This window comes from Rhopalosiphum padi, chromosome 1, assembly GCF_020882245.1.
Source record: "Rhopalosiphum padi isolate XX-2018 chromosome 1, ASM2088224v1, whole genome shotgun sequence".
Taxonomy (NCBI): Eukaryota; Metazoa; Arthropoda; class Insecta; order Hemiptera; family Aphididae; genus Rhopalosiphum; species Rhopalosiphum padi.
In genome coordinates this window covers 69,536,531-69,560,848 of record NC_083597.1, presented here as the reverse complement: position 1 = coordinate 69,560,848, position 24,318 = coordinate 69,536,531, and the positions used below count along the sequence as shown (strand labels likewise).

The following is a 24,318-nucleotide window of genomic DNA, read 5'->3' as shown; positions in this document are numbered from 1 at the left end:
AGTTACATTAAAACACGTGGATAGTTTAAATGTTAATAATGTTTTATTTATACGATCTTAACAGTTTGCGACAAAATAGACAAAATAATATTATGAAGTCGTTTCTTGTCCGGTATTCGTTCTATTTATAGAAAAAAAAAGTATCAAAACCAATATCGTAATAACACCCAATATGATATCACGAAAACCTCAACCAAATCGTTTTTTTTTTGTTTTTGTTTTTTTTATATTTTTAGTATTAAATCATGAAAAATAATAAAATCTAATGGCTGGTACGAGAATAACAAGTATAGTAAGACTAGTAGTTACAAGGTACAACTATATTATTATATACGCCATAGGTACGTTGTGTGTTGAGTTACAGGAACATAAAATTTAATGAGATCTCGTAAAAATATAGAAATCCACGGTTGTATCAATATGTTTTGGGGGTGTCTGAAAGACGGTTGATTCGGTTACAATGAATAGGATAATAGCGCAGCGAAATATTAGTTTAAAAAAAATAAAAGCACTTATACTGTGTAGGTAGTTTTATTTTTATGGCACGTTCTCAAGGAGAATCGTACTGAATACAAACTAACACCAAGAGAAAATACAAATACTTAAAAAGTTATAATCCCGTTTTCGTAAGATTATATATAGAACGTAACATCCGACATTAAATTCTGGGTTAACAAGTTGTTCAATTTGGATTAAATATTGTTAAATTAAGTACAGTTTTAGCATTTCAGATTAAGTTTTTTCATTTTTCAAAACAATCGAGGCAATTTATTTTCAATCATCATGATAAAACTTGAGTTTAAAATGATTTAACTTCTTTCGGTATTGTGTTTAATATAATTTATACAATATTGTGACTATTTTGAGACTTATACAGTAAATGCATTAAATCTATAGTATATATATTAAATTAATTTAAAAAAAAGAGATTCTGCACTTCATAGGGTGGCATACTATAACATTTGGTGGGCCTTAGGTTTGTAAAATGTAGGGCCCCTAAAACACAAACATTACATTATGAAATAAAAATCTACAGATTTTTTTTCGTATTTTAAATCAAATTATTTCCAATATAAATAATAATATAATTCAAACAATAAAAAAAAAATGTTCAGCGTTATTTTAATGTTGATCTAAATACGCCAATTTCTGCTATATGGTAGGTTTCGAACGCACCTCGTCATTGTTTTTAGTAGGTCATTGTAGAAATAGATGTGTCTAAATTTGAATTGAATAGTAAATCATTATCATGTAAAAAACAATATTATAAACATATATTTATAAAAATAGTCTTATTATTTTCTTAGTTGTATAGTGAGAATTAATATTCACACACATTATTGCAATTAACTTATAGTAAATATAGATACGTATTAATTTACCGCTGTATACTATAATATATATTGAAGTGAATAGGTTTTTGGTTTAAATAGCTTAAACATTTCAACGATTTTATTGTGTGTATAAATTGAAATATAAGTTTAAGTAGAATGTTTGAAGTTTTGGTGATTAATATTTTTTAAACTACAACAAAATATGAACTAAATCGTAATTTTAAATAAATTGAAACTAATGTAATTAAAATGTTTTGCTTCGTAATTATTCCGTTATCATGCTATTTTGGTTTTTTTTTTCTAATTTATTAAAGCATTAAGATTTAGTTATTTTTAATGTTAAAAAACTTATATATGCTTAAAAATAATACGATTAATATACAAAAAATATTTATGAATTTCAATCAATAATATATTTATTTATTTTTATTTATTGTTGATATTTAATATAAATACAAAATATCACATAAATATAACATAATAATAATATAATATACAATGTATAATGTGTCCCACTACAGAGCAATCAAACAATCCTTAAAACGTATTAAATTAAAGGTACTATTCTATTTTTTTATAATAATTAAAATTATTAAACTATGATTTTAGGTGAAAATGTTTAATTGTAATTGTTAGGTAACTATTAATTTTATAATATTTAATTAAGCATTAAGTATGATCAAAACATTTTGCGTAGTATTATTGAATTATTAAGTTAAAAAAAAAACACGTGATTGAAAACATTTACGAAAAATACACGATATTTTGAATATTTGTATAATACTCTTAAACAAACCAACTTTACATTTAATAATTGTAATCAGAAAAAATTATATTGGCTATAATTAACATACTGATATACCTTTGTTGTATAATGTGTAAAGGAACAAAAGTAAGCTACAAATTAATGTTATTTACCGTATTATACCACACAGTTTTATATAGGCTTGGGCCGTGCGGTAACACGACTTGTATGCCGTTTTGTAGGACTCTAGAGATGTACGCTAATGCCAAAATGTCGAGACGCACATCTAGGCTATTTACGTAATGAAAACGGTTTCGGTCGAAACAAAAAGGGAACAAAAAAATAATAAATAAATAAATAATAATAACATAAAATATAACGGATACACAATACGAGAAAAATCGTTTGGCAACAGGCCCTGTAGCTGCTGCGACTGACCGTCCGCGACGACTCGTGCCAGGGTTACGGGTTCGGCCGTTTCTACTTCGTCTTTTATTTATTTATTTTCTTTGAAACGACCTAGTTTCATGTCTGAAAGTCGTCGTTGTCGTGTACTATCGTTTCGCGCGTGAAAAATACGTGCGTGTGCGCGGAAATCCGGTAGTCAACAAACAGCCTTTGCCCCGCGACTCTGATCCCTCCGGCGATACACGTTCGCACAAGTCGCTTGAGGCGGAATTAATGAGGTTCGTCGGTGGTGGCAGATGTCGAGACGTGCCGAAAAATTTGTCATTTTGAGCACGCGACGTAATGGGCACGCTAGCCGTAATAACGATAACGATGTAATATATATATATACAATAAATAGTGTACAGCACTCTATATATTATGCACGATGTATACCTCCGGGTCTAGGTTATCCGACACACTCGCCGTACACGTTTTCGTGCACAATGAGCCGATTTACATGCGACCTGAAATCCCTGGACCTTTGCGGAAACGGCGCGCGTCGAGTATATATAATGATAATAATAATAATAACAATAACAGCGGGAAAGGCTACCCGTGTCGGACAAAAACTACCTCTATCCGATGGTGCGTTGGGGATGCAGTTCATAGTCTTGTAGTTACGTTTCACCTTCGCCATCTCAATCTGAGTATAGGTAGGTACTGCGTGTATATAGTATACGCATATAGATTTAGAAAACTTTTTATATGCGATAACATCGATATTATGTATTCATAAATTATAATAATATGTAGACTTTTTAGTCTTATGTGCGGTTTGGTCGTATACGGAACTCCGTGGCAGTACCCTCTCGTGGCGTTTGACCGGCGAAAAGAGTAGTCATCTCCCGACCGCTCTTATTGTTACCCGCAGCCTGCGCATAATATAAGTAGTTATTACGAACGATAATATTACTAGGGCTTCCCTAGACGAATTTGTAGTGGAAAAAAGGACACTACGAAGTCAGTATTTTCGTATTATAGATTTAAGTTTCTAATATTATAAAATATATCTCTTTCTTAAAAACATACAAATTAGGTATTATAGATATACATAATATAAAAAAGAACAGAGCAAAATATTAGCAATGAAGGTTAAACTAAACGGTTTTATATTAATAATATATTTAATAAACGGGACGAAATCGAAATGTTTCAAGTGTGTACATATTTTAATATTAGTCAATTCTATTTAAGTATTTTATCGTGTATTTATAACAGAAATAGAGATTTCACATTAAAAGAAATTATGGACAATTTAATTTATACTGTTAATTAGGTAAAAACGGTAAACGTTTATTTAGCTGTGACTTGTTGTGAATGATAGATAAATAGGTATTTTTTATTATTTTTTGGTATAAAACGGAAAAAGAAAAAACCGTACAAATTAGGTTTAAGATGAAATACTTTTTGATGTTAATCAATAACAATAAAATATAATACTCGTATATTATTATCTTCCATAAATTATGATCAATTACAATACATTTAACGGGTCACAAACTGATAAAAAAGTAGGTTAATTTTTCATTCATAAAATTTTACCTAATACATTTACCACATTTGTATAAGGTACGTAAGTAGTAATTACTAAGTACCTATTTAGCGTGTAATTTAAATCATATACAATGTACGAGTAATAATATAAATGAAGAATTTGTCTAAGTTTATTGAGAAAACTACTTTATTCACATGATGCTTATTTAATAGCATTTATTATTAGCATTATTGCAGTACTTCAATTGATAAGTTTATGATGAGATTAATTTATGGATAATAATGATCACGCAAACGATCACTGATAAGCAGTATATATCAAATTAATTGTTAATTAAATTGGAATTAATATTTACACTGTGATTATGACTAGGTAGTAGAAGATAATATAATAGGAGATCGAACTCGTTTCACGAAACATTGCCCATTATGTGGTTTTTACGGGATTAAGCCAAACCGAACAATCGTAGCACTTTGTTGACGAGAAAACCTTTTGTACTTGGTATTCAGTATTCACATAAAAAAAATCTTTTTCATTATTTTAAGTATCTATCTATTAAAATATTTTATACCAATACGTTAAATAATTTTAAATCTTCATATACCTACAATTGTATATTACTTTCGTCTTTCTATTTAATAATCATAATTCAGTAAATCGAATCTGTCAAAACATCATTATATTGCTTTAATTATTGTGTTTTTAACTGTGTAATTAACTATTTTTGTTTATTTATAATAATTAATAATATATCATTTATATATTCAAATTTAAATTAGATATTGAGCTTTAGCAAAAAAATATCGAAAAATAATATTATAAAATAAAAACTGTTCACACAGTGATATAAATTCAATTCGCAATAGGTACCTAGTTCCTCATTATTATAATTTTTCTTTGGAATAGCAACCAAGTAGAGACAGTAGCATCGAAAGACGTTTTCAATTCGAAAATATTTACTATGGTAATAATGCATCTTGCTAAGTAAATATGAAATACCATTAAAATAATATACACACACATAAATATATATATATATATATATATAGATAGATATTGGAATTCATTCTGGTTCAGGTGTTTCACCCTAGCCATTAAAGTGGTTCAGCTCAATTAAATAGTTTTCAAAATACAATACGGAATGTTAACGGTGTACAATGTGTAATACTATAAATATACAGTAATAATAAGTTATAACTTATTTAAGTGTGTGTGCACACACACACGTACCTACCCATCCACCCATACCCAATACACATACATATATGTACCTTCATACGAACTCGTATACACCTGATAATTCATTCATGTGTCTACATATACAATTTAAAAAAGTTTTAACTATTTTTAGAAAAAAATATTTTTTTTTTACTTAATGAGAATTTTGAAAAAGTTTTTCTTTTTTCAATTATTGTTTCAGCAACAACGTACATTTTAAATTTCATACTTCGAAGCAGAATATTGTTGATAGTATTATTTCACTACATAAGTTAAAATTTAATTTTGAATGACAAGTTTATTTGATTTTTATGTTTCAAAAAGTAGGTACTCCGAATAATATTTTGCTTCAAAATATTAAATACATAATGTATGTTGCAATTTAATGATGTTAGCAACTTAAAATATAAGACACATAAAATATAAAAAAAAAAAAATGTTCTACAATAATTTTAAATTACATAAAAACAATTTTCAATAAAATTAAAACTATTCGAAATAGTTATAGAGTCGTGTGAATCCCTATGTATATCTATATTTAAACACCTAGTATATACATCTAAAAGCCTAATGAAAACAATTTAAAACTTAATAAAAAAATACAAGTAAATTTTGGCATGCAAATAATGCATACGTAATCATTTATGGTGGTCTGCTCAAACATGTAATCGCAATTCTGAAGTATTAGTCACAAAATGTATATATCTACGAGTATATTGAAATATATTAAAAACGTTCACGAATGGAACAAGTATGGAATAAAAATAGACGTGTGAATATTCACCATTAAGTGATGAGTACAAAAACAAAAACTATAGTTACTTCTTGATTCTAAGCTTCTAAATTGAATGATATCAAACCAATTATTATGTTTTGTCTATAATAGTATTAGTTGTGTTTTATAATGTTAATTTGTTAATAATATAATTATATTATATTACACTAGGTATTATATTATTATATTAAACTATATTATAGGTAGTTAGTAGTTACAATGAATAACATCATAATACTACGACCAAATAATGGTAGTTTATGATAGAGTTCGGCACTCGACGATAATAATAATTAATAATAATTGTTTTACGTTTGGCATTGGTACCGCTCGAAAACCGGCACAATGACGTCATAGATACGAGTACATTCGGAATTCATTCGTTACTCTTTAAACAATTTGTTTTTCCAAATTTGGTTTTTGTAATATTTTTTTTTCACAACATTAAGTGTCAAAATAAAAAATGAAATCATTATTTTTTGGAGGTTGTGTATGTCTATAATATTTCTATGTCATTGAAATACGTTGTATGAGCAAAGAATTATAAAAAACGGCCGGCACCGTGGAATGGATGGGAGACCTAGTGCATGCACACGTACGCACACGTCATATATACTATAAATACTTGTACTCGTATTGTTTAATAGCAGGAGAACTTGCAATTTATCACTTATTAAACTGTACTTAAGCACATCACATTTTTCAGGTACATTCTGTTCATAACTCACATATATTTATTGCATGTTTCTAAATGAGGACGTGGTTACTGTTCAAAAATATTATACAATTTTTAATTTTAATAATTAGCCTAAGTTTTAGTATACAACTTAATCTTTTTTGGTTTATAAAATATAATATTAAATATTATGATTAATAATTTCATCACTTTAACCATTTAAATTATAAATTATAAAATCAAGTATTAATCTAAAAGTATTTTGAACTTCTTATACTACCTATATTGTAATTTTTTTTAAAAAAAATGAATATTTTGTATTATTTACAATGAAACATTATAAATAAGCAATAACTGCATAAAAGAGAGTAGATATAACATTTAACTCCTGATCCAATTTTTCAGAGAGGCATAGGCTAGTTTAAACAACACACTGATTTACACGCTGGAAAAATTAGTTCATTTTCGTATTATCCACAATTATAGTTTAAGATTTATTAATACTTAACTAGCTGAATAACCTGCAATTGTTTCTAAAAAAAATAAAACGTGAAATTATTAAGATTGTCCACTTAAAAATTGGTAGTACTTACATCAAAATAAATGTGTGCTCTTTACCTTTTTTTTTTTAGATAAATCTGGAAATAGAAACTATTTGTAAAAAAAAAAAATCATCAAATTATTCATACACCTCGCTGAAAAACTGAAACATTGAAATACAATGTATGTCATCCTCTCCACTTTCCACACCTGGTCAAATATGGGATATACCAGAGATATACTGCAACGATGTTACGTTTGGGAAAAGAAGGTGGTATTTGCAACAACTCTGTGATAAAAAATTCGTGAAATTATTCAAATGCCTCTTCGAAACACTGGAACATTGATACACAATGTGTGTCCTTCCCTCCCCTTACAAGACCAAAAATGGAAAATAAGGTGATAGTGTGACACTTGGAAGGGGAAGGATATTTGGTAGTACATAGAAAAAAATCGTGAAATTATTCAAAAGTTTCGTTAGAAAAGTGGAAAAACGATATAAAATGTGTGTCTTCTGTAAGCTTTTCCCCTTGGCAAAAAAATGTGGAAAAGGGCAACGTGGAAACAGTCTGTGAAGTACTATTTGAACAACTTACTAGGAAAAAAAACATTAAAAATTTCAATAATGCCGTCAAAAACGTGGTATAAATACATAAAAAAGACCTTTTATTTTATATAAATATTATATAAAGATATAAGGATAAGGATTACATTACAAATGCGTTGGACTGTTCCACGCGCTTCGGTACGCTTATGTATTAATAATATATTTAATTTCTATGTGCAAAACACTCGTAAAAATATTATGCTGGTATGTGTATTATTGTGTATCGAAAAATAATATGGTGGTCATCTGCACGCGGAAAACAAGCTTCGGTGTGCGCATTGTGCGCTATAAACGAGCGACGCCCACGGAACATAAGATGCCACAAATTAGCTAATGGCCGTACTTCTATAATTTGGTGTTTTTCAATTACCTTATACTATACAGTTTCTTAGAAGTAGTCCATAGTAAACGTATTGGATCGGCGGTTACGGTTTGGTAGTATACACGCAGTTTCGACAGTTTCGTGTGGTTGTTGTAGTCGTAGGACGTGACCAAAATAATTTTATTACTCGTTTGTTTTAAGAAGAAAACCAAAATGAGAGTCCACCCGTATTACTTATATATAACTGGCTATATCACACACACACATAGATAAACAGATTATAAGTAAAGCTTACACGATACGGTATGTTGTACTGTTGTACTATTCAACTACAACTGTATAATCATTTGATATTTACCTACATCTTACGGCGGATCGGTTGATTAATTATTTGTTTCTTTTTCAATTAATCTCAAAGCACTGCATTTTAATAACTTTTATAAATAAAGCAAATAACAACTCCACACGAATATTTACTGTATTGATGTTCAGAATGTAATTGATAATCATCAGGCGCAAACAGTATATTACGGTGCATATTATTATTCTATCACGTATAGTGTAACATATGTGTTAAAAACGCCATGTTAGGCTTTGGGTATATTAATTCTAAGAAGTCTGATTAATTTATCATGTTTCAAAATTTTATTTCAGTAACTAGGATTTCATTTGAACATGTCAATAATAATTTTAGCCGAAATCAATGATTTTTATTTCGTTTGAGCTATTTAAATATCACTTAAACAATAGTCAAACCAAGATATTTTCATTGTATTTTCTTATACTATTTGAAGTTTATACGTTTCTTCTTCTTAGGCGTATAACTGTATTGTTAAACTTTGGCCGTTCGTTGTGATACTAGTATCAAAATATATACTTGGTAATAAGATTCTGATACATACTACGAGGGGAGTAAAAGTAATTCTACTAATACTGTTGTAGTAACATTGTGTTTTAGAACGTTATAGACATACTTAACCACACATTGTTTTTCGAATAACGGTCTGTGTTTGGCAATTACATTTTAGCTATAATCGTACAAATTTTAAGTAACAACCTTAATAATCTTAACATTTCAATTCAAAAACTAATTTAAACAGTGCAATTATTTTTTTACATAATTAATGTTATATTGTTTTATTAAAAACTGAAACATCTTGAATGATCATGTGTTGTACCGACAACAAAGTCGTTATTTTTTTGTCACTAATGATATTTTTCAAAGTATTATGATAATAACTTTTTTTATTTATAAAAAAAAATATCCTAGCCGATTATCATTGCGTTAAATGAATCAGAAATGTGTTTTGATTAAAGTTAAATTTTCACATTCTTGGTTATGGTTTAAGCCGGTAAGTAGTCATAATAATAAGATTGCGTTTGTAAACGGGTAGATTTTCGTATTACCTATCGTTTTAGTTCTTGACTAAAAGAAAACGCGTAGGAACATCCACCCAATGGGTAAAAAAATTGTTGGTATTGTGCGTCTTTCTACGATCTACATTTCGTTCACTAACTCTCACCTTTCAAATAAACATTCCGCTTCTTACGTATTTTATTCTCGTCCGTGTTATTTGTCTTTTTGGTTTTACTACTATTCTAGATTTTTTGTTCCCTTCATTCCATTTACATGTGAATTTCGTTTTTCATTTTAAATGTTAAAAAAAATCTCATATTGTCTAACTTCACATTATGTTTGCCAGTCAACACCGTGACGCAATTCTGCAGTAGTGATTTCAAGTATAACTGTTTTGTACTGCGATCAGAGATTGGAATAGTGTCACGTCGTTCCATTTAAACATTCCTAAAAAGTCCATTTATAATTTTAATGGTACTAAATGACACTTTGAAGCGTATTTGCGTATTAATAACAGTTTCGTATTTGTATACAATAGTAATGTATCGATATGTATCACTAACACTACTCTACCAATTGTTTGGAGAGCCCCAATATAATTTTTTATAGTATTATTTCTATATTGAGCAAATATATGAAGTACATAATTATAGGAATTGAATATTTTCAAATTGTTGACGTAGCTGTTAACTGGTCAAATTGGAAAATCTAATTAATATATTGCAAAATTATCCTTTAAAGATCAATAAGTTATTCATTCGAGATGTTTTGCTTCATAAAATTATTTTTAAACTTGCTAATAACTTTTATTAGTAATAACTAATAAGGCTTGTGAATTATATAACATATCATTTAAGTTTAGAAGATAATTTCAATTTTAAATGATGATCATTATTTATCGTTTTAATTACCTATTGATTGTTATATGATTTGAGCAATAAATCAAATTCGATATTTAACAGCTTGAACGTATCTGTGTAAATATTTAATTTCAAGATGTTTTAATTTTGTAAAATATATCTGTATTTTTATCGTTATATTATATAAATATATACACTTTTATTGGTTATTAAAATAAACTACGGCATTGTATTAAAATGTTTACGAGAAAAATATTTACTTGTATAATATTTAAAAAAAAAACATAAAATAAAAGTTCTTTTTAATCCGTTCGTATCTGTACACAGCGTACGTTATTGCGATACTCTTAATATTAGTTATATTGAGTTGTCATGCGGTTAAGGAACAAAGCGTTAGCTGCACGACCATTTCTTTTAACACCAAACACAATAGAAATATATTGTTCGAATGCTCCGGGATTTACTGTTGGTATGTAATCTCTGTTTTCTAACAAAACATGACTCGATGAAAGTCCCTTTTTTGTTTGCCGTACAAAAGTTTACGTACATAAATAGTATTATTTCACGTTTTCCATTTATAAATTTAAAAAAGTCCTATAAATATATGAATGCACTATATATACATATAAGTTTGTACGTATGTCCCACGGTAGTATACAATATAAGTACTTTTTTTTCGAAATGTTTGTTTATTGTATATTATGTATGGTTTTGATCACTCTCGAAAGTACCAACATAATAGCAATAACATAATATAGGTATATAGGACACCGAGAACTTTATGCAAAGTGTTTAAAATATATTGTCCATTATCCTCCTGAGACCCAACTAATAATATTATTTTATAGTATTGCGAGCCCAATGTCCATTTATACGAATATCTTTCTTAAATGTATTAGTGTCTGACCTGGCTAAAATATTTGTAGTATTAGCAACTCAATGTCTGATATATTGAACATTTTTTTTTAACGGTGCGTCTTAGTATGGATAAGAAAAAACATCATCTGTAGTGGACAACGGAATTATAATAATACAACATTTAAAATTAACACTAGCACTAATGCTGTTATAACAATAAGCGTTGATGCTATATTAATGTTATTTTTTTTAGAATTATTTTATAATAAAAATAATTTTCTATTTTTACTATTATTTTATTTTATTTTTTATTTCGATTCCCGTCTTAATCCCTTTAGGTAATCGATTAAATGTTATTTTTTTTAGAATTATTTTATAATAAAAATAATTTTCTATTTTTACTATTATTTTATTTTATTTTTTATTTCGATTCCCGTCTTAATCTCTTTAGGTAATCGATTAAGTATATTTCAGCGTACAGAAATGTATAATTAGAACGACATTATGCGTTTTCATTTTAAATATCCTCATAGTATTTAAAATATGCCAAAAAATTGCGCGCAACGCTCATGTTCAACGATTAAAAATATTTAAAAAAAAATTGTTTTCGTTATATTTCCAGCCACAGTTGTTGTGATCCTGCTCCGACTGTGCTTTCGGGCGCCGGCATATGCCTGATAGTGTTGGGCTATACGATGTTCGGTGCTTTCACGTTCATGACGTTGGAAAACGGTGGTCGAGACAGTGTGCAATCAATCCGAGGCGGTCAGCACCAGCAACCACAGCCCCAACCTCAGACCCAGCAACAGCAGCAACAACAACAGCAGCATAACCAGCCACAACAGCATCAGCAGCAGCAACAGCAGCACCATCAACAGCAACAGTCACAGTCGCAGTTTTTGCTAGCACGAAACGACAAGCTTAGAGCGCAGACTGTCGAAAAGCTCTGGAAGATCACCGAAGATCTGAACATCCTTTACCGAGACAACTGGACCAGGCTGGCCGAAGAGGAGATCCTCAAGTTCCAGGACTCGTTGATCAGGAAGTACGGTGGTCCCAACCAGGTAGACCGAAGACATCGGTGGAATTTTGCATCGTCGTTCCTGTACTCATTGACGTTGATCACCACTATCGGTAAGTCTGACGTATAATATATGACAAATAATAGTATGGTTTACGTACATCACCTCTGTTAACAGCCATAACTACCGTGTAACTACAAAAACAATTCTGTTACTGCTAAAAAACAATAATTATACTTAATTTACATCCGAAAAAATAAAAGTCAATGTATGTAAATAATGAACCAATATATTTAGTTAAATGTTCTTTAAACATGATTTAGTGGTGTATGATTGGTTTATTCAATATTAATAAACCATTAAACTAATCAACATATTTACGCAACTTGGCATAAATATTATTTAATCAAATTATATTATATAAGTACATAGATATGTTTGTACGTTTCATATATTTATTATAAAATAACGCTTGGTATATAAGTATTATACACCTTATTATAAAACGTTGGTCCGGTACTCCCGTAGTATAAAGTTAACATCATGTTATATTTGTTTAAAATATAATATATATGTAAAAACTGATGAGTTACATACAAATGCAATAATATCATCATAATTATTATAATTTTTAAATATTATTTTATTCATACATCGATCGACAGATTTATTAATCATATCGAATACCGTCGTAAATAAATAATCGAAATTCGTGTATTATTTCACAAAAAAAAAATAGTACTTATATTTTTGTATGATCGCAATATTACTTTCATTTTTTAATGCAGTTTTCGTAATTTTTTTTACACTTCGAAACCTACAAAAACCGAGTGATAATTAGTCTTACTGATAAATTTTGAAAATTTCCGTCATGCATTTCAAAGCAAATCTTAACGGAACACAAACGAAAACCGATTTAATTAAATACTGCATGTGTATTATACGTTTATTATTAATACTTAATATTTCGGTAACGGGTTATGTCAGCAATAATGTGTTTTTGTCATATTATTCCAAACAAGTTGCTGAGAGTAAAGGAACATTTTAACATGTATTTAAAATAATGTCAAGTGACTCATTTATAAAATAGTGGGTACTTAAAACGTGGTTCGCATATTATGTACATTTGTAATAACTACAAAGGAGACGTTATATGTATATATGCATATTATATTATGCTTTACCTACATTTTTAACATATGACGACTGCGTTGAAATTTTATAATATAGCTAGTCAGACACACGTGCATTTTACTTTCAACGACAAGCGTCAAATCTTTTAACGCTTTTTCTGTGTCAGTTCTTTTGATAAATTATTAATTACTGCAAGATGTCACCTTCTACTGTAGAGCGCTACAAATTAAAATATTTTGATGGTCAATGAACAATTTGACAAACAACATGTCAACATGGCGTTTATATATAATAATTATTTTGATCAGATATACTTATGTGCACGTAATAAGAAACAAGTATTATCAATCGTTTGTGTGAAGGGGAGGAAAATTAAATTAAAAAGCATTTTAAGCAATATTCGAATTCGACGTTTAAAACTGTTATATATATATATATATATATCGTTTTAAAAATTATATTTTAAAAAATAATAAAGAAAACATGTCTTATGAATCACTAATAAATTATTAAATTTCCATTTATTCTCAAGACCAAATGTACAATAATAATAATTATCTAGATATATTTAGTATTGTAGTAGAATTAAATTAGTTATATACACATACAGACACACATTATAAAATAGAAAAAAAGTCCTAATCATCCTCTTCCCCTTAATTCTACTTTTGACGTAAATTATAATATTAAAAGTATCTTCATTATAAAACGTCAAAAATTATGTCTCATAAACAGATTTAATAATGTTGGAAGAGTAGAAAATGGTACTCGCATGTGTTATAAAATATAATATGTATCTATATTAAACATTTAATTACGTAATGTAATTGCATGCCGTCTTGCATTTATGGTTATTGGCAATTATGAAATGAAATAAACGTGTGTGTTACTGAGAAAATTTGTCATTCCTTATTATACATAATTTTAATTATTAATTATATCGTTTGGATTAGTACCTGATAAATGTGGAAAATTCACTAGGTTTTTAAATAAGACGTGTATTATGGATTATTAAATTGTTTCACTGTATTCACCTAACCTAATCCACCGAAATTTCGATGAAATAATAATAATTTATCAAACGAATCCAAAAACAGTACAATAGACATTTTAAATATACACGTCCACATGCCAATTGTCTTTATACTGATCAGATTTATTAAAAAGGTTTTCAAAACATAACTGAGACATAATAATATACCATATTGGTGTGTAAAATTTAGAAAAATAATATGTTAAAAAGAGTTATTGGTATTGAAACGTATTTAAAGACTGCTTAAAATGCTTAATTTTCATACATAATCTCGAGTTATACATAATTTTTCCTGAAATGACACTTGTAAATTATATTTTTTATTTAATAAAATATTTCATTTTTGTATAACGCTCTAAGTCAGAGCTTAAGCTATCAAATTATAAAAAACTTAACATTGAATGAAACTGATTTAAAGCCGAAAACTAATATTTTTTTAATACTAAATAAAGTTAAATATTTTTTGAAGAGTGACATTGCATTCAAATAAATAACGTAAACTAAGTAAATAAGCAATTCAAAAGTAATTTAGTATTAAAATATTGAATAAATATAATATCATAATTATTATTTGTCGCATACTTATTAAAAATGCTTTTTAAAAAATTATTTGAATATATATTTTCCAAAAATTACTATCTACAAAAATAGTCTAAAAGTATTTAAAATATATTCAAATACTTCAATTTTAAAAAATAGTTAAATTGCGATTTATACTTATAAGTTAAAACTTATTAATTATTACTTAGTTAAGAAACAAACATTTATAAAGCCATCTTCTCGTCGGCTTCTTTAAAATGTTGTAGTTATAACAGAATTGTTTAATGCTGAATATTTTAAATCTTCGTGGTATTAATATTTTAAAAATTTTCTTGTATTAAGTATTATAAAATAAAAAATATAAAAATAAGTAAGTAAGTATATTTTAACATTCGTTTAAAATACAAAACACGTATTTAAGTACTTTATAATTATATAATTGTTTATACAAGTATAAACTCAATACCTAGATATTTTAAATTTTATATTAAAAGTGAAAAAAATGGTTACTTTACAATTGCATAGGTAGTCGCATCTATTATTTTCAAATAATTATTTAACTGTGGGCAATAATTTGGTTATAATGGTAATTTAAATGTTTTGACTTAAAATTTATCAATTGATTGGAAATATAATCCAGTCGTCCAGTTAGTTCAGTGGTGTTTTAGATTTTTAAATTGATTTACTATATGGTTTCCCCGAATACACAATAAACAATTTGTAACCATAAAACATTTTTGAAGAAGTTTAAGCAAATACAAGAATAATTTCTAATAAAAAAAATAACGTATGAAATTTAATTTGTTATTGCTCTATATTTAATAATTATTATTTTGCATACCGCAATCTTTTGACAAAGAAAATTTGATATATTGTATATAACAAAGTGTACTACTTATATAGATTTATAATAATTTGTTTTTGCTCTTATTAAAATTACATTCATCTGATACTTCAAAGAATAATTTAAATACCTATCATTTATTATTTCTTTTTCTATGCCGGAGAAGATATTTCTTATATAATACATATTATTAATAAGGTTTCAGTTAAATATATTTTTAAAGAAATTTAGATTTCGATTAGGGAATAAATTGAATTATAATGAAAAAAGAATAAAAACGTACTTATTTTATACACATATTATTATACGAATTTCTTATAATATTAATTTAAAATATATAGGTAATTGTATTATTTATGTTTAATATTTTTAAAGATGTATGTTGTTGTGAAGAGTAATAGAGTAAACAGCAAAATTATCTACTAATTTTAGTCAAAAATAAATTTAACCTCAAAGATTTTTATGTTTTTATTTGCATAAATATATAAAATAAGAATAATCAAATTTTTTTTATAACAAAGGAACTAGAAGAGAATTTCAAAGATTTTTTATCCTTTTTTTTATTGCTTTAAATATATTATAAATAAAGAATGGTATAATAATAAATTATTCGTTTTAGAATTTTAAGTTGTAAAAAAATCGAAATTATACATTTTAAAACAATTTCAACTCAAGAAATAAATAATCGTCAAAAACATTATGCATCCCAAACGTTGTAATAATCATTTTCTCTCGAATATATTATTACGCGTACAAGTTATTCAAATCGTTTTACCAGTAATTTCGATTTGTATGAAACTCAACGTACCGTCGAACTCAGCGATGTATGTTTAAATTATGGTGCTGAAAAAACACATTTTTTTCTCGTTTATTTGTTCGGCGGTGAAAAGAAAAATGTTACTCGACCTTATGGAAATATACGCATACGCACATCTATACATAATTCGGGTAGTATCTCTGTGTTGAGACTGCTTTTCTATTCTAAATTTTTTCTTCCTCTCAAACTAAAGGGTGTTCAAAGCGTAGGTATATACATTATAATATAATCATAGTCGGATAAATTAGTATCGTGCAACCAAATGCATTATATTTATTTTCTTATGCGCATTTTGCGAAAAATTAATATCGTCTAAGTTCATCGGAATGATTCAATATTAATAATTTTTTGGCTTTTTTTTCTTATAACTAGGTATGTGAGTATAGATACGGCGATACACTTAATGCTATACAAGTTAAATACAAGCACCTCTCTCCGAAAATTCCTTTTTCGACGCAGTAACTTTTAATTAATTACAAAACTCAAACGCGTATAATAATAATATATGATTGATCTTGTTCGACCGGTAATACGCGTGCACTTCTTAGCACAATGGCACACGAGTACACGACTATACGGTGAAAATTTATTTTATTCTAATAAAATTGTATGGCTTGTGATGTACGTAACGCGTACGAACTTGTTTCAAAGGCAAAATTTAATATAATTTACCATCACCGTATAAAGGTATAATATAGTACTAGACTGCTCCTGCACTCGTGCATATTGTGCTTATATAGGTACCTATAAACTCGATCTAAAAACAAACTGTTAACCTGTAAACTGTAGCCGTAGGTAGGAAAGTTGATAGGTAGTTCATCGTTATAATATAATGTGCAGTGAAGATGATGGTTTTGAATGTTAAACCCATAAGTTACGGAATGAATTTTTTTCTCTCTTTAAATAAATATATTATTTTTGTCAAAAAAAATATTATATATACCAGGATAAACAACCCCTGATGGCATGACCTTTAATAATTCATCTTAATTTGTTGCGACTTTTTCCGTGTAAGGATGTTGTTTTATTTTTTGTAAAAGTACGTGCACGTATAATTTATATACCTATGCCGTTTAGGCGTCTACACTGCAGAGGTGCTTATGCTTGGAAACTAATAAAGTAACACGCTTCCCACCCGTACATAATAAATAATCTATAACTATTTGACATATTATTATGTTCTATATTATACGCACCAGTTTTATTTTTCATAAACTATTATATTATATTATATCACGTTTCGATTAAAATATTATTCAAAACTGAAAGAATTGAAACAACGTTTTTCCATACTTTGATATTGTCGTGGAGATCATTGTATTTTTATTATTATTACTGTTAGAATTAGACGTTGAAAAATATTTAATTTATAATGTACGAATACATTAAATTAATCTGAAATAAAACCGGTGCTAAATAACAATGTTATTATTATGATACGTTTATGTATAAACTAAAAAATATTTTATTGTCAACCTACAATATATATATAATACCAATAATCATATAATTCATAACAATAACATAAAATAATAATTTATGTGGTTGGATTAAAGTTTTACGTCTAATAATAATAAAAATTGCTGTTGTCGTTGCACTTTATTTATTTGTTCAAAGACCACGCCTTATTCTCACATGATTGGCATTTATCGTATCCCCTCTTTGTTATTCGTTTGTACTAACCTTTTTTTCAATTTAATGGTCAGATTGGATTTGTAGATGATATATATATATTATATACATCCACTAACTGAGCTGTACAATATAATACACGCTATTGTTTTTTACCCTCTTTATTTATATAATATGTTTATTTTATAGAACCACCATAATAATTTAATATACCTGCCCCAGTTTATATAATTTATATGCATATGCCAAAACAATAATTATTTTAATATGGTCTTAATTTGATATAAAACATACCATAACTGCCTTTTAATATTTGAAGCGTTATCAATTTAAAGTTACAGTATAGCTTTAGATATTCAGAGATAAACTTATAAACAATTATGTGCAACATATTATATTAGTTTGATATTTTTAAATTTAGAAAATAAACTTATTATAATCATCAGAAAATGGTTCACGGAAGTTGACTGTGGATTACCACATTAAGTCGAATAATAATTATTATTATTGTTAAAATAGATATGAAGTTTAGGAAGTATTTTTTTTTTTAATAATGATGTGATACACAAATCAATTATAAAAATAACTTCATATTTAAAAATTAAAATATATTTATCTATAGTTATACTATAAATATATTTTGGTTTAGACAGTGTTCCGCGTGTTTTTCAAATGTTGTAGACAAAATGTAAAACCCATTAATATAACAATAATTTAGTAAATTTTTAAAGAACACCATATATATTAAATACATATTATAATTCAATAACCATTTTTTTTAGTTAAATGACGTTTTGACTTTAAAAGATATAATCATTGTTTCTTTAATTATTTAAATGCCAATAAATATTTTAAGCAGTTTACGTCAAATTATGAAAGTCAACTTTTAGTTGCAATAAATCTTATATCTAACTACCTATATTATTATGTATTTTATAAAGCGCCTTTAATTTTCCAAGAAATATAAATTCTCAGAAAAATTATAAAACAAAATGGATGTTGAAGTATTTTAATCGTCAAAGTTTGATTTTTTTGTTACCGGGGTTGGTTTATAACCGCACTGACTGTAATAATAATAAATAATAATATTTTTGTGTAATAAAAATATAACGTTCGGGAATTCGTATAATATTTCACAGCATTGTCGCATTGTCGAACGAAAATATTCACAACTGAAATTACGAATTGTGAACGAAAAAAATCAAATAAATATTTAAATTAGGAATCCCATCAGAAATCAACTACAATCGTACCTATGGCGCGCAGAAGAATTATCGCAGAATAAATGACAGATCACGCAACATTAATAAATGTTTATTTATATGTGGTTTTGTTAGGAGAGTCGGATAATAGAGTTCCGGTTACGAGAAAGATTTCGTTTTTAATTAATGCGGTGAACTTTTCATAAATAACGTTTCACTGAAATACAAAATAAATGTCGGAAGAATTACAAAAGTCGAATATATGTAGGTATATAAAATAACACAAATTTTAATAGATTCGTCGAATTAATTATCAATATCAATAAATGATGAATATATATTCATAATATTTGGTTTGTATAATATAATTGAATGAAGTATATAAGTGTGTAATATGTGTTGTAACAGTAAACTAGGTACTATGCGTGATAAGGACGTGTGTGAGAGACGTGCGTGCAGTATTATAAATTTAATATCCATCTCGGATTTCATAAATAATGCCCATTTACTAGAAAAACTGAGGGAAAAATGAATATAAAAATGAAATATATGGTATTTCAACAATTCGGCAGTGTACAAGAGTTATAATATATTATATTACATTATATTACATGTGTGATATAAAGGATTCGATTACTTGAATTGTATGTGGTGATATACGTATTAAATGCTATGGTATAATATTATTATTAATAATAATTTTGCTTTATATAAAAAAAATTTTGGACTGAAAATCTGTGTATTTAATAAGGTATCTAGGTTGAGATTATGCAGCCTAATATACTCTAAATGCATTTACTAATCGTGACCATTTGGGGAATACATGTCTAATATCATTATGGTTGTACACATGGACAAAAAGGTTTTCTATTGTTATAAATTATTTTATACATCGGTAGATGAACAGATTCAATCCACTTAGGTAACAAAAAAACTTGGGTTACTGTTTTCTTACTGAAGTTTAGGAGCAAGTTGTGTCAGTTCTAATATTTGTCATACAAATATATAATTAAATAAATTAAATGTATAATTGTATGTTTTGTAAATTGTATAATATGCATTAAATGTATATACGTCATTATATAAACTTAAATAGTTTTTTTAATAACAAGCTAAAGTTTAAAAATATATATAATTAATTATGAAATTATATTATAATGTTTAGAGCGTTCCCAGTTTTTCCTATAGTGTATGATGATGACAAAAGTTTATTTTATAGGTTCACCTACAAACTTTCTGAAATTCAATTGATTAAAAAATAAAATTATAATTATATAAAATATTGTCTTATATTATATGCATTATGCAGATGAAGTTTCCAAGTACAATTTTTATTTATTAGTGAGTTATAAGTCCTTAATCTGCTGTACATTCTTTTACAACGTTGTGTATTAATATGTACATAATATTATCCAACATTGTGTGAGTATGTAATTTCTTTCAATTAGTGTAAGTTAAGTTACTTTAATATAAAACTACTTAATAAATATAGGATATAGTTAAATTGGTTTCTAAAGTTTTTCAAATGTTTTACTTGGTTAAGGATAATATCAGCTACTGTTAAATTGGAATACAATTTATAAGTTAGCTATTATAATACTAACTATAATATTTTTTAATATAGATTATATTAATAGATCTATAATTTAAAATATAGATTTAAAAATCTATTACAAATTTAAATAATGAGTATTATATTAATTTAATACAGCAGTGAGTTAATTAAGCAGCAATTTACTAATTTACCATAGCGATACCTTTAAGACAATATTATCTTTTACCACCAAGCTATAGTGTGTGGTTTTTCGTATCTATAGCTTAATTGTTTAAATCATAGGTATATAATATAAGAAATTTATGAGAAATGTCTATTTTATTTTATTTATCTTTCTATTAAATATTATTTATTAATTAATATCCAGTTGTTAGTCACCCTGGTATTTAATTGAACGCATTCGATTAGCTAATTGAATGCATTCAATTGAACTAGTTAAGTTAAAAAGTTATTATGAATTAAAACCAACTAGGTGTTAATTAAGAATTTTACATTATAAGAAACTTTGCAATTTAACTTTAACTTTCTAACTAGATATTTCTCAGCTTTTAATGTATAGGTATGGTTTTTAGAAGTGAAAATGAGCGTTGTGCACAGTAATTCGACTAGAATCCTGCAAAGATGTGTGCAAACTACCGCGGATACCGTAAACTAAAGGTGTCAGGTGGTGATGATAATGATAATAATAATAATATTAAAAGTTATGTATGAGATGAAAATGACTAATCGTTACTGTAAAATTTACCAATTTTTCAATGAAAAATGTTAACTATTCTTTTAAAATTTAATTTAATTTAATTATTATATAGATAAATAAAATATACAAACAACCAATACAAATTAAAGATTATCAATTTATTTTAAGCGAGTTAAAGCATTTTAAAACTAAAAAAATAATAAGTGAATGAAAAAATAAAAATAACAGGCGATTGTTTCTACATTTTATATATTTTTAAACGCATATTATGTCTACGTTATTGACTATTGTACGTAATATCCCTACTAGATTATGTTAATGTAAATTATATCTTTAATTTTTATCTAAAATAATACCTAATTATCTAATTCTTGAAACTTCTTTAATATGTTTACATGCGTGTATATTGCATATTTTATTACCAGTGCAGCTATTGCTATATATTATTATTGAATTGAAATTTGTGAAGGTCTTGTTAATATAAAATGACATAAACATTGTTTTATCTCCATTTTGTGTTAGATGTTTGTCACAAAGTCGCTCATAAAGTTTATTCAAACCACTATAGTAGCTTTAGAATGAACTCCGTTCTATGATTTTCTGCGAATATAATATTATGTATTTATTTATTTTTCTTATTGCTTTTTCCAGTGGTCAAATATATTTTTCTACCATCGTTATTTTTTTCATAATAATTTTCTATATTATACGTTCGTACGTATATTACGTTATTGTCTGTCTATTATACAAAAAAAAAAAAACACAAACGTTTTGATACATTATTTATACGTGTATATTTGTATTTAAATCGTTCAATGCTTTTCGCTACACGAGTGAAACAACTGTGTTACATTATATTACAATGACGATAGTGACGTGCATCGTATATAATATATCGTGTACTAGTAAATGTAATAGTTGATTAATGTCGTGTTTACGGTCCGATACGTGCGTGAAGAGTAAATACGAATAAAATTGAAAAAAAAAATGAAATCAAAATATCAAGATTCTATTATTTTAATATTTTTTCCTCCAATAATTACATTTCGACACGTTTTCCACGATTCCGCTATAGACTACAGTCCAGTGTACATAATATAATATAATATCATGTCTTAATTCCTAGTATATATTATATATCATATAACAATTATTAATACTATAATTTACAGGTATATTAATATAATATGTAGTCAATATTGTTTTTAAAAGATAAGCCAATTCCTGTATTATAAAATATAAAGTTAAGATTATTATCCAGTGCATCTCGAAAGAATTTATTTATAATATTTCAGTTACGAATCATGCATAAGTATTTTAAAACTGTACATTTATTATACGTTTTAAAATAAACATAACTTGCTTCAAAATTTAAATATCAATAAAAGCCTCCAAGTTGCCCCCCTAGATAAAAATCTAAACTTTTAAGATAATTGATTTTTATAATAGAAAAATGCACTCAAATTTTGAAAATAAAAGAGTAAAGTTTTTTTTTTATCGTGGACGTGAAATTTGCAATTTTGTACGTTTATAGATTGAGACAATGCATGTTGGTGTGCTGTCCTATTCAATATGTATAATACGAGTATATTGCCTTTTTGTTCTTATAGCTTTGGTTATGTTCATAGTTTCGTCTGCTGTATTTAAGCGGCAGTTGCTGTACTTTAATCGTAATGTGAAGTTGTTGTTCTAATTTAACGATATTTATTTTGATGTCGATCATATTCTGTTTTTTATATTAAACAGATTTTCCTCGAACTATAGTTTGCTTAGATCTAGCCATTAACGGAGAGAGTGTCTTCTTTATTAACCTAGTATACGGTTTTTATACATCGCTGGGCACGATAATCCTAAAGTTATCTAGGAGTGCCATACTAGCAAAGCCTTTCCCTATAAAAGTTCAGGTGTTGGTTTTAAACATCTAGCTGCTAAGTGACATGTTTAAGTCTTAACTTCTTCACATGACACGATCTGTTCATTACTAGGTATGAATTTGGCTTTCTCCGGCTTAATATCATAAGGCAAGTGCAGTAGTTACGGTAGCAGCTGCAGGAGATAAGCTCTCCGCGTTGTCCCGGTTTGTTTCCTAAGTAAATTATTTCATGCTGCGATTTTCATCTAACTGTTGTTGAAGTTATTTAAAATATCTTGTCATGGTAATTATTATAGGTAAGTTGGTGTCTGCGTATATTGAAGATTAATGTCCCACCATTTCTTCAGTTTCTAATTAGTTTTTATTAATTTCCTGCAACAATTAACATAAAATAAAATGTTCAATTTAATAACAAACGCAATTTTTCATGTTTCAAATAAACCTTTATATTATACTCTGATTTAAACATTAAAGCGGTAAAAATATATTATTATTAAAATGCATTTTACAATTTTTAAAACATAACATGAAAGTGACAGTGCTCGTAATAGTACGTATATTGAAATGTTCCATTAAGGATTTTTGGGGAAAAACATAAATCTACTCGTATATTTTTTTTTAGGAAATTATGACAGTTTATTCAATCCGCAGTCAATATAGCCAATAACAATTAATACTTCGAACCCATAGTCATTAGCAATTCGTACATATGTATTACACATCATATCTCGA

General features: G+C 26.9%; 1 protein-coding gene across 1 annotated transcript in view; it reads left to right on the top strand.

The window, feature by feature from the left end:
• Positions 1–24,318, top strand: part of LOC132917016 (uncharacterized) — a 109,310-nt gene that overhangs the window by 80,005 nt on the left and 4,987 nt on the right. The window contains exon 4 of the mRNA XM_060977520.1: positions 11,860–12,371. Within this exon, the coding sequence (XP_060833503.1) occupies positions 11,860–12,371 (512 nt within the window). The remainder of the gene's footprint in view (positions 1–11,859; positions 12,372–24,318) is intronic.